This window comes from Limanda limanda, chromosome 15 (assembly GCF_963576545.1).
Source record: "Limanda limanda chromosome 15, fLimLim1.1, whole genome shotgun sequence".
In the NCBI taxonomy this organism is placed as follows: Eukaryota; Metazoa; Chordata; class Actinopteri; order Pleuronectiformes; family Pleuronectidae; genus Limanda; species Limanda limanda.
The window spans coordinates 8,672,333-8,684,809 of NC_083650.1; the positions used below are offsets into that span (position 1 = coordinate 8,672,333).

General features: G+C 43.1%; 1 protein-coding gene across 1 annotated transcript in view; it reads right to left on the bottom strand.

Annotated features, from left to right (window-relative positions):
• Positions 1 to 11,618, bottom strand: part of sorcs3b (sortilin related VPS10 domain containing receptor 3b) — a 40,637-nt gene extending 29,019 nt beyond the window's left edge. The window contains exon 1 of the mRNA XM_061087765.1: positions 10,992 to 11,618. Coding sequence (XP_060943748.1) covers positions 10,992 to 11,618 — 627 coding nt within the window. The remainder of the gene's footprint in view (positions 1 to 10,991) is intronic.
• Positions 11,619 to 12,477: the final 859 nt, after the last annotated feature.

Consider the following 12,477-nt stretch of genomic DNA (forward strand, 5'->3'; position numbering starts at 1 on the left):
CGCATCACACCTCTGGATCTCTGTTTCTTCTCTGCTCAGGAGAAACACATCATGTGCGGCAGGAACAATCCTTAGAAATATGAGAACTGCAGCCACTTTCATGTGGATCCGCCTCTGTTTTTGAACCTCACCGAGGGGACAACTGAGGGATCTAAATTAATTTCCAAGGGACCCACAAAGTTGAGAACAGTGAGTGATGTAAAGGCTCTTTGTAATAACTGTGCTAACGGCTGGTGCTCAGAGAAGGCGTTGACATGCGTCTCTATCTTATTTACCTTTAGCCTCCTCCCTGCTAAAATGACACACATTTACATTCTCATGAATACACATAAGCTTCAGTATAGTGCAACAAGAGGGTAAAGACATCCATTTAAGCAGGGATGTCTCCCGGGAGAACCCCCCCGTCAGTTTCTCCCCTCTGAGACTATAACCACAAAATCAAAATGTCGGACGGCTGGCTGAAATGTGTCAACACTAATTAAATCATTCCTTCAATATTTGGAATTTGGTTCATAATAAGCTGGCTTTTACTGAAATGTGCCTCTTCTTTCCTGTCAGCTGTCTGGAGGTCAATTTCAAGACCTTATCCGATTTGATAAACAGAGTCAAAGTGGGTTTGGAATCTGTCGAGTGACTGAGTTTAAAACCATCCTTGAGTGCAGCTATTCTTCTTTTTACTTTGTGCAGGTTCACATGCACGGTGCACGTGTGAATATTTGTGTTATTTTGCTATTTCTAATACTTGAGAGTCAGGTCATGAAGATGTCCTGCACAACAAAATCATTATATCATAAATACATAATTATTATATCTCTGGTTTAGGAGTGATTTGGCCACAACAGCAGCTGCACACTGAACATACAATATTCAAGCTCCCCTGGTTTTTACAGACCAATGAATCAGCTCATCGATTAGTTGTCTGAACTGCAAATGTACTGTTTTGGTTCACTCTCACAGCTGTAACTGTGCAGTTTGTGGCAGCAACGGATAGCAGCAGACAGTTAGTGACCAATTGGTGAAGATAGAGGAGCATCTAACGGCTAAAGACTCTGAAATTTCCCTCAAGAGTTGGTTGGGACCAAGAACATGAGCTTAAGAAGGGTGACATCTCACATTTATGATCACATGAACACAAACAGGACTGTGACAGACACATGTTAGATCTGTAAATAAGTAGCACAAGTTGGTGATACAATTTCAATGTCATATCCACTATTTTTTTTTAAATCTATATCAATGATTTTCTCAATGAGCCTCAAGAGGCAATGAGCATCGATCGAGCTATGATGGAAATGTAGTGTAGTAGGTCAAATATATTGAATATGAAAATTATTCAACAACACAGATCTGTAAATGTGATTAAATAATATCAGCTTTGTGGTTGTGTGTGTGTGTGTGTGTGTGTGTGTGTGTGTGTGTGTGTGTGTGTGTGTGTGTGTGTGCGTATGTGTGTGTGTGGAGAGAGAATCAGCAAATATATTAAAATTCTCAAGAAATAATCAGAAAAACACAAGTGACTACAGTTGATCCCAAAATTTTGAGAGACGTTAAAATAGTTTTTGGAGTGGCCACGTCAAGCCTAACTTTTACATAATTTAAATATATACTGTATGTTCATAGCTGTGTCATATGATAAATTGAATCTCCAATAAAGTTGCTGCTTTGTGTTACATGGTGTTCAGGTACACAATGTCCACCCACAACACATTTTATTTAATTGTTTATGTAGAAGTGAACTCATTAATTGATTTTCCAGATGAGTGGTACTGCCCACATTCATCCAAAATAAAATAAAACTCATTAAATACTAACTATAAATACTTGCTATCAATCAGATACTGCGGAAATATAGTCAGTGTGTCAGCTCTGCAGTCACATGAAGACATGGGGGAGGATTTGATGTTAAGATTAAAACCCAATGCTAGGAGAGAACTTGACAATATTAATGAAGCTACATATAAAACTGCATGTGATGAATATGGCAGCATCTAAAGGCCACACACACACACACACACACACACACACACACACACACCAGGAAGAGTCAGCCACAGTGAAATCTAACGTTAAAGAGCAAAGTAATCGCTCTGCAGATATTGAGCTTGTCACGTGTCTTTTCCTGTAGAATGTCACAAGTAATCGGTGACACCGGTGTTGTCGAGAATTTATTACCCTGTGGGAAAATTCCCACACCGTGACATGCCTGTATTCTTCGCTGTTATTGTTCCAATGAGGAGCAGAGGAAGAGGAGAAAGAGGAAAACAGACTGAGATACAAAAAATGGACACAGTGAGAAGAGCCAAGACCACGAAATAATGCAAATCCGTGGGGGCGCCCTAATGCATCGTGGTCATTATCAGAGACCACAAGCTGCCATGTTGCTGTGAGGGGAGCGAGCTGGGACTACGCTGCTCACCTCCCTACACTGCATCTCACCAGTCTTAGCACGCAGATGCAAAAATAAAACCTGTTTCATTTGTTGTTACGCTCATTACATTCTCAACTTCATTAAAGGAAGGAAGAAAGGAGCCAAGGGCGGGAGAGAGTCATTTGAGTGATTTGACAAATCCTGTTTTCTTAAAGGGACAAATCCTGTTTTCTTAAAGGGAAGCAGCTAATTAATGTCCTAGATCTCATCCTGAACGATTCACCTCGGCTGTGGACTTTTAAATTCCATTTCTTCAGCGAGAAATGAAAAGATCCTCAGCCAAGCACAAGAAAATCTTTGCAGAGCCAAACGCACTTGGTGGAAAACTACCAGCGTAGACGTGGAGAGCGATGTGTGTCATAACACGAGTTATAACTCCTAACTTTGCTTCCTCTCTCTCACAGGATTCAAGATGAATATATTCATGCATCCATTAGAAATTATCTGACGCAAACACCTGCGGAGAAAAGAAACACAGTATTGGTGGGAAATTTGCATAAATTTCTTTAAGGCTCGACAGGAGCGAGGCCAAAATCAAGATGCACAAAACACAAGTGGGTGGAGGAGCAGGAACACGACACGTTGATTGTGGCTGTGTGAGGATGTCTCCAAAGTAGAGCACTTAGTGGGAGAGACGAACGTCTTTCAAGAGTAATGGTGCGGTCGAAGCCAGGCCTAACTCTGTCCTCATCTTGTCTGTGGACCCAAATTGATTGTTTGTACTTTTGTGGGTGAAAACATACTCCGGGGGGGGATGCTGCTTTCATCAAGTAAACCCCAGCGAAAGGTCCCCGGTGCATTAGCCGGCTTTCTGTGTGTTTGCTTTTCCTCCCCGACTCCGGAGCTTTGGCCATATAACCCTGATGCTTTGAGCTAGAGAGGTTTCAGCAATCAATTTGGTCCATTATGGGAAGGAAATTAATGAAATGGGCTCAATATAAAGGGGTTTCCCTTCAAATACAGCTCTATTGTGAGGGTATTGTGTGGGTATGTTATGTCTCTCGGATGCTTGCAACAATACAATAAATTGTGCTGCTTGCCATTAGTGGTAAGAAAGATTGCGATTTGTGAACAAACGGCACTTTACTTTTTTCTCTAAAGAAAGCTGAAGGTAAAAAGGTATAGAAATACACTCTGCTCCTCCTGTGATGCCATGTTGACTTTGTTGTTTGCACAAAGAGGTGAAAAACGAAAGCACAGTCAAGGACAAATTAAACAGCAATTTTAGAAGTAATTTAAATGATTTGACACATTTGACAAAGTTTTTGTCACATCCCGTGCAATTTAAAATTAATTTGATGCATTGTAAGTGGTGTGGAGAGCCAAAAATACAACATTTGCATTTTACTTTTACAGGTTTTTCATATTCTGTGCCCCCCCTCGTTTAGTCATATTTAGTGTTCAGAGGTTGAAGGTACAATGGCATGACTACATTTATTCTTTTTTGTGTGTGTAATCATGTTATTCATGAAGCCGTGGATGACGGCAGAGAATTGGAAATTCACCAGGTTGAAAAGTGTTTCTATAAAATCTTAGGAGTTCTCCACAGATTTGAACACTGGTTATCATCTCGGAGAAGTTTTAGCAGTGAAACAACGCTTAGACATTTCTTCCAGTCTCTTCTGTTTCTCCTCTGGCTCGTAATGGCTCGGCTTCTGCCCGGGGGGGACATCTGAGGTGGAGCCAAAGGCAGGAGTGGGTCCAAATTAAGATTTTGGAAGAGAGAAAGCCTCCACCTAAAATGACCCTCCTCTCTTCCAAAAGGGCTGAGAATCAAATCTTTTCCTGTGTCGCTTATTTGCATTTTTCATAATGTGAAGAGGCAGAAAATGGCCGATCGGGTTTGCATTCACTGTTAAATTTCTCTTTCTTCCAGAGAGATTGTATTGATATGGAACTCAATTGTTTTTCCAGTTATGTTTAGAGGGAAATACAAAATTCTTGTGATGGACTTAAGTCATAAGAGATGGTCTAGTTGGGCAAAGCAAATTTTTTCTTTGGACATCTCGTTTCCACCCTTCCTCCTCTAGCAGGGCCACAAGTTCAACAAGCAGCAACTAATAACTGATGGCCAGCAAAACCAAATGTCATTTCAGTGAGACTTAAGCCGTTTGAAGGCATGAAAATGTTCTGACCCAATTGTCGAGACATTTCCCCCGACTTTGCCTTTTGAAGAACGCAGCAGGAGATTGTTCGGGTCACACATCTTGACAGCAGTAATCTTGACAGCAGTAAAATCTCTGTAACATTCAGGTGAGAGGTGAAACATTAAGAAGACACGACGTATAAATGCAGCTGTGGAAATCACATGATATTTGTTTGTTTCAGTTTTGTGTTTGTCGACTGTTACAAGTGTGATCACCGCTCCCACTTGCTCGTGGTGAATCACCTTGACAACATCCGGCCATAATCTTACATTGGCTCACTCAGTTTTTACCACAAACGCATGACTGAAAGCAGCTTTAGTGGGAATAACCTCATCTGAAATATTTGGTAATACCTTCTTTCCGATACTCTAGTATTGGATTATGCTTACGAATAAAGCAGACCACCAACTTCCACTTGTATCCAGCTACAGAACATAACATGAGTCTCATGGGCCAAAGTCTTTTCCACCTCAGGGAAAACGATGAAATCTTCTAATTGCCATCGAGCAAATCTTGCAACACGTGCAGGAAGTTTTCATCCTGTAGTCTCACGTGAGTTTAAGCAACAAGAACAGTTTGGTTAACTATCAAGGAAGACGAAAGCTGTAGTGTCTCGTGCTAGTGAACTTTTTCAAAAAAGAAAATCCTAAATCCTTAGCCTTTATGTAATAGGACATTAAATGGGAAAGGGGGAGAGAGCAAAGAAGACGAAGGAGCGCCGGATCAGAACCAGACCTGTGGCCACTGCCGGAGGGTTGAAGCTGCCATACTGTATACGCCCAGCGCCCAACAAGCCAATTTCCTGTTGGATGAATATTGGATGAAAGCAAATGACAAGTGTCGTCGGTGAACATTTTTGCTCTCGTGTTCAGCATCAACTTTTTGTGTGTGTCAGATACGTTAATTAACATTCCCTCGCTTTGTTGAGAGAAAAAATCATCTCGGCTGCCGGGTTATCTGATTACATATTCATTGAAAAATTCATGGTACAAGCCTTTTAACGTGTGTATAATGTGACACCTTCAGCCTTTGATCGTTTGTTCGCCGTCGTCTTTGTTTACTCGCTTGTTTGGCCACGAAAACACAAAAATGTTCATGCTTGACGAAAAAGTGTGGGAGACCACTTTTCGAGCATATTAATGTCAGAGCCTGGCTGCAGTCGTGTCTCCCGGCTACGTTTAAATCTCCATATCAGAAAGAGACACGTTGGGTTGAAGCAAGACAACAGCGGCGCAACTAAAGCACAGCATCTGATGAGATGAAATTTCTGCTACCTGTGTGGAATACTGAGCCTCCGAATAAAAGAGCAGGCATACGCAGGGGAGAAAGACAGACATGGAGGGGATTATAATCAAAGATGGTTATTTAAACATTGTGAACGGCACAATTTAACTGTCGGAGTAGCAAAGCACAGCATGAAATCAGGAATTAGAATCTCCCGGCTCCTGGTTGAGACGCTGTGTGAAACGGTGGCTGGAAGACAATTAGCTGTTATTTCAAATTCAATGCTTAAGTTGTTATGATTAATTTACAGCTTCCTGACAATCTTATTGATGACAGTTCACTTCCACTTCAATACAATCATTAACTCATGTAAATGATGTGCAGCCTCCGTCAGGTCTTACCTCTGCAAAAAAAAAAAGTGTGATGAATATTTTGTCATAACTTTGAACTATAACTAATTTTTTTTCCTGCTTCTATTTGGTTCAAAGCAAAAGCAACCAATCATTTTAAAGGATTAACTCCAGGACACCCATTGGGTATTCTGTTTTCTATACGTGTCATTTTGTGCTTTGGAAGTTTTCCATCATCTCCATCGATTACGCAGAGTGTGCGTATATGTGTGTTTGTGTGTGTTTGTGTGTGTTGTTTTAGGTCTTTTGAATCTCACTGGATGGGAGAAAAAAATAAAAAACGTTTTCCCCAAGAACTAATGCATTCCTGTCACTGCAAACTGCCAAGTCCAGCCATTACTTAAGCCGACTGCCACCGGAGAAGTCCCAGTCATCTTTATACATGATAGCAACTGCGGCGGCGGTGGCGGCGCTTCAGGCAACGTGCTGCTTGGAGGTATAATGTCACCAAGCCAGGGTCACTTAGTTTGCTTGTTATTGGCGATAATGAAAGTAAAGAAGAAAACACAACATCTCCCCATTTGAATTCCAATTGTATGATTTTCCCCAATCAGAAAATGCATAAATTTGTTTTCATTACCCAATCACAGCCACAGTACGCGTCTCCCACACTGCGACAGTTATTAAACTAATTAATCACATGCAAACTTGTCAAATATGATCCCGCACCCCCTTTGTCACTTTGATTAAATTTGAAAACGCAAACGTGTTAGAGAGAGAGAGAGAGAGAGAGAGAGAGAGAGAGAGAGAGAGAGAGAGAGAGAGAGAGACACACACACAGACTGAGAGTGGGGGAGGTAGAGAGGAATCGAGCAATGACAGTGCTTGAACATACAACTGACGGCTGGGACTTTATTTGCTGCTTAAAATGCACTTTGTGGAGCAAAACTACAGTCTGAGGAATTACAAGTGCCAAAGAAGTGCTGGGAGCCCATTTTGATGTGATGCATTATGGTCCCTGAGCACAAATGATTCATGACAAAAAAAAAGGCACACATGCATGTCATCTGAGGAGTAAAAACTGGGATCCACTGAATTATTACAAGAAAGAGGGTGAAAATTGAATCCTGTGCACCATGAAATAAAAGAGAGGCGAAAAAAATCCCCACAACACAACAGGAAATGCCTCCCTGCGTTCTTTTCACCGGAAATGTTTAAAAGGAATTTCCCCCATTCAGGCTTCTGAGCGATTGTTTTTCTTGTAGTAACCAGCGTGCACACTTTCACATATAGCACACAGGATTGCTGGCGTTTCTATCAGCATCTTACAATCACATCAGCGGACAGTGCATCCCTAAAGGCTTGAGACAGGCTGGATTAATGAACAGACGCATGGTGCTGATACCCCGGGGGACAGGGAGGTAGAAGACCAAAATGGCTGGTGTGAAAGGAATTATCTTTGTAGTTGTTTTATTTCCACTGGTTGCTACTTTTCGAAAATCCATATTTAATAAGCCTTGAACGTAACTCACAATCAGCTGAATAATAATAATGGTGCATAAATAGTAATGTGCAAATCAAGAGAAGCGCTTATGGGCGATCTGAAATTAAACATTTCCAAAATGTCGAGGTGCTACAATAAATTAAAAGCGTAAGACGAGGGGAAAACAATCCGAAATGTTAGAAACTTCAAGCACCTTTGATTTTCTTCAAACGTGGTATGGATCGCAATCCCCTCAGGCAGCAACCAGGGGGCCGGAGGATGATTAAAGTGCATGAATAAGAAGGTTTTACAAGGTCAGACATTAGCCCCTTTCCCTCATGTGACTTCTCTATTAAAGGGTCTCACCTTAAAAATGATATGGACTTATATGGAGAATATGGACTAGACGTGCGGGGAAATTATCGGGAGGAAAAGAAAAACAAAACTGCTAAACTTTTCCCTTTGTTGCATCTGAACACCTCAACAGTGGCAGCATTTTAATGCACTTTTCATCATCCTGTAACACCCCCACAAACTCTGGTAAAATGCCTCTGTGAATTGGGAACCCATTCCATTTGATTTTATGGATCAAGGAGTTTCTATGCAACCAACTCTGGCATGCTAAATGGAATGGCTGTCTATCTAATGAACTGGTTTTAAACGCGTGTCCCCCGGGGCAGTGTGATTTCCTCTTTTTTATTGTATATTTATACCGATGGGATTACGTGCAACAATAACTGCCTCGTCCCGAATAGGCACGAGGACAATGTGGCCCAAGTGGCAGCCACAAAAAAAAGGACCATATAACGGAACTGACAGATGGGTGGGTTTCTTGTCACCATGAGAAGAACCAAGAATTCAAAGAGCCAAAGAGATGTACTCCCCGGCCGAGGAGGAAATCTGGTGTCACCAATGTCCTGCTCCTCCCGAGGCCAACGAGGGGAACCACACCCTAATCCCCAAGTCACCACCACAACAAGCATCGCTTCAGTGGCAGGAGCTCGGGGGACGTGTTGTCAATAAGGACGCTGATTAACTGTCATTATCTTCAACACGGTGTCCTAGTTTGGTCAGCTGTCTGAGGGGACCCTGCAAAAATGGTCAATCAGGAGCCTAAAAAATCATTTGGCTGCCAATACCTCCCTGAACACCAGCTGGCTCGCACACTAAGACTTGTGCCTTCTGGGTGGGGTGGGGGGGGTGGGCTCTGCATCCTTTGAGTATAGGATCTGCTGCAATGGCTGTTTAAAATGATCATCAACATAGTCCTATCACAGCTTGAACCCCCATCTGAGGCACAAGTCTGATTTCCAGACAGGACATACCACAGCCAAGAGTCTTTATGAGCATTTTTAATTAGTTTACCTTCTATTTGTGTCTATATTGATGGTGCACACCATTATAAATCACCACTCTTTAAATCTCTATCCCCATTCACATTCAGGACGGACAGAAGCAGGAACATGCCCAGTCAATCAATACTACATGTAGTTAAGAACCATGAATTTAAAAAGGGTTCTTCGTGCAGTATGTGTTTTTATACCCATGGTTGAGTCCAATCAATGTTATCTCTCTTAAAGTCAGAGAGCAGAGGAATATGACTCCGGGCTTTGATGTCTCAGACAATCACAGAAATCAAATAATAGTCGGCTGCTGTTTTGTGGACAGATTTGAGGTTTTTACGCGATGAAAATCCTTTATCATATCTGAACTCTCGAGATCCCCCGCTGGCGCTTTCTCCATCACCCACTGCATCTTTCTCATTTCGCTCCCTGTGGGATTTTACACCTCGGCCAGATCACAGGCAAAGTCTCGAAGTGAATATCTGATAGAACCTCCCCTTCACCACAGAAATGAAGTAATTTTCTTTCAAATGTCCCTTTTAGATTGGATTTATTATCAGTCATTTGGATCTAATATAGCCTGAGCTCTAACATATAGTCATAAAACGCCATCAATTTAAACTGCAGCTTCAGTCGCAGTTTTGGGACCACAGACAGAGACTCAGGCTGTATAAATCAAAGCTGTTGACTGGCTGCAGTGACAAGCCCATCAGTGACGACCCAGTGAAGAGTGTTCTGCGGTGCAAAAGGCCATCGTTGGCGAAGACATCTCGAACCAACGACATATTTCACAATAAGTCCCACAAATCAGATTTTATCAGGTGAATTACTGGTGCGTATCCGTCCACGTCGACACATCTGTGTTGCCTCTAACATCAGGATATGTTGCAAACACAAAATGCACCAGATAAGAGAGAGAAAAACAATGTCGAATGATAAAAAAATCCACCAAGTGAGATATATGTGCCTTATTCTGGGTAACATGAATATTCTCACTGTTTCTGGGACACGACAAATCTGCAGATGTGGTCCCAGATTAATGTGGCTGCCAGTGCCACACAACCTCTTGCCAAACAAATTAAGGTGATCTGAATTACCTGAGGGGAAAAACAGTAACTCCCTTTTGTACAAGGCAGTTTGTGTAGTTTTTAAGATCTGTGTGCAGCTGTGATGTGGGGGGGGGGGGGGGGGGGTCTGGGTGGCTGCTGCAAAGTCTTGCTGTCCATTTCATTCGTGCACATTTCACACCAACCTGTTTCAAAGTGCAAAAGCCTGGCAGCTTCTCAACAATAAACATGTTGCAGTGCTGTCTGCAGCCAGGTTATTAGACGACTATGAACTATGTGAGCCAAATGTCAACGACTGAGGCAGAGCTCATTTGCCAAAAGGTCGAACTCTGTCTCATCAGCGTCACGTTCAGGGCCAGGTTGGACACAATCCCCTTTTAATTGTCGCTATTGCACCTTGATGACAGACATTACTTGATTGTATCATAAATAATTAATGTGTTGTGATTGCTGCCCAAATGCCTGCGCCTTCCCATAGCTCCGTGTCATCCTCATGTACCTGGGGGGGTTAACTGTTCATTTAAAAGTTCAGGTGGAAAACACAGTTTGTTGAAATCAATGCTTCTGCTCGACTTTTGAAATCCTGCAGGTGCACAGTCTCATCCAGCAGGCGCGCACACGGACAGGAGCGCAGTGCGCGTAATCATAATCTCCATTTATACAGCAACAAAATACATAATCATGAATACAAGGAAATTAGCAAATGCATTGTTGAAGTCAAGACTCCAGGCACATTGAAATTATTCATTTGTGGGAGGCGAATTCCCCTCGTGCGCACTGGAACAGCTGTGCGTAAAAATGTGACAGATTCATGTAAATGTGTTTTTATAATTTACATATAATGGAGAAAACGTGAATTAGCATTACAACCAGTGTGTGGAGTGTTTTCGTGTTTTCTTTAAACCCTTTATGATGAGAGGAAGTGTGTTGCTGTTGGATGGAAACTCACGCTGCTGTTGTGTCCAGACCAGTGCACCATCGCCTGGTTGTGATCCGAGTCTCCGGACAGGGCGAAGGTGGACGTGTCCACGTAGGGCTCACTCTGTCTGGGGCTGGACCCCCGGGTGTCCTCCCCGGTGCGCCGGTGCTCGCCCCTGGAGCCGGAGACACCTTGGACCGTCTCCACGAACCTCTCCCGTGACTGCGCTCCTCCACCTACACTCATATCCACATTCTGGCTGATTCCTGGACCCACACTCCTCTTCCCCTTCGTCTTTCTTTGGAACATATTCGCTGTGCTTCGCCTCAAGTTGTCCTCGGAGACGCTGTCGGAGTTTGGTGCCGTTTGGACGCAGATCGGTCCCTCCTGGTTCAGTCCCTCCTGGGTTTCATTCTTGCCTCGGTCCGGTTTCAAATCACCGTCTGGTTCCGTTCCAAAAACTTCTGCGTAATTGTCGACTTTGTGTAGGACTTCTGCAGGTTGTCGGGTTCCAAGTGCGTCCAGCGGCTCGACCTCCAGCCGGTCAGACCCGTCCTTGGCTCGGGGGGAACTTATCTCCGCTCCAGCCACAAAGTTGAGGTGAAGGAGCAACGCGAGAGCCAAAAGGGAAAAACTCCAAAACGACCACAGCTCCATCGTGTCCTGCCAAATACTGAGTCTATCAGAGAGAGAGAGAGGGACGCGTGTGACAGAGCTGATCAACTTCTCAGAAACAAACCAGTCAAGAATTCATCTTTACGCAGCCGCTCCGCAGACCTGCTGGCGTGCAGGACTTTGTCAAAGTGAGGAACCAGTTGGAGGAACCAGTTGGGGGGGGGCTGCGCGTCAGGCGAGCAGTGGCAGCGGGAGCGGAGAGAGCTCATTGTTCATGGGGGGGGTAGCAGCTTTACAATATCCAAATCATCCCTGAAAATCATTTCACGCTCTTATTTCCGTCTGTATATATATTTTTATTGATTCAATAAATCCTCGTCTGCTTCTGTAAACACACACAAGTTGTTCCTGAGCAGATCTTTGATGGACTCGGCGCGGTGGACGGTAAAAAGTGATTTATGTTTTGCAGACGTGTTCACTCTGTGGCTCCATTTTTCTGCCTCTGATAACGATGCTAAAAAAGACAGAAAACATAATTTGTTTGCATCAGTCAACACCGGATCCACCTGTCAACTGCGTGGTCGAGGACATTATGGACGGAAACTCACATGGACTTCTGACACGTCAACGTGCTTTTTTGAATGTGCAGATCTGCAGAGATGCAGGATTTTCCACCTGTAAATCTGATATAAGGCTTTTTTTTAATTAGGCCAGTAACACGGTGCGCCCCAGGCCTTCTGCTACATAACAGCCCAGGAAACAAGAAAAGCTTTGAAGTCATACTATGATGTGTTTGCTGTCATCTTCATGACACACACACACACAACAACAACAACAACTCCATTTTAATCTTAGCACCTTCAAGTTTCTTGTTATTCTTGCATTTTTACAGTGCAGATTT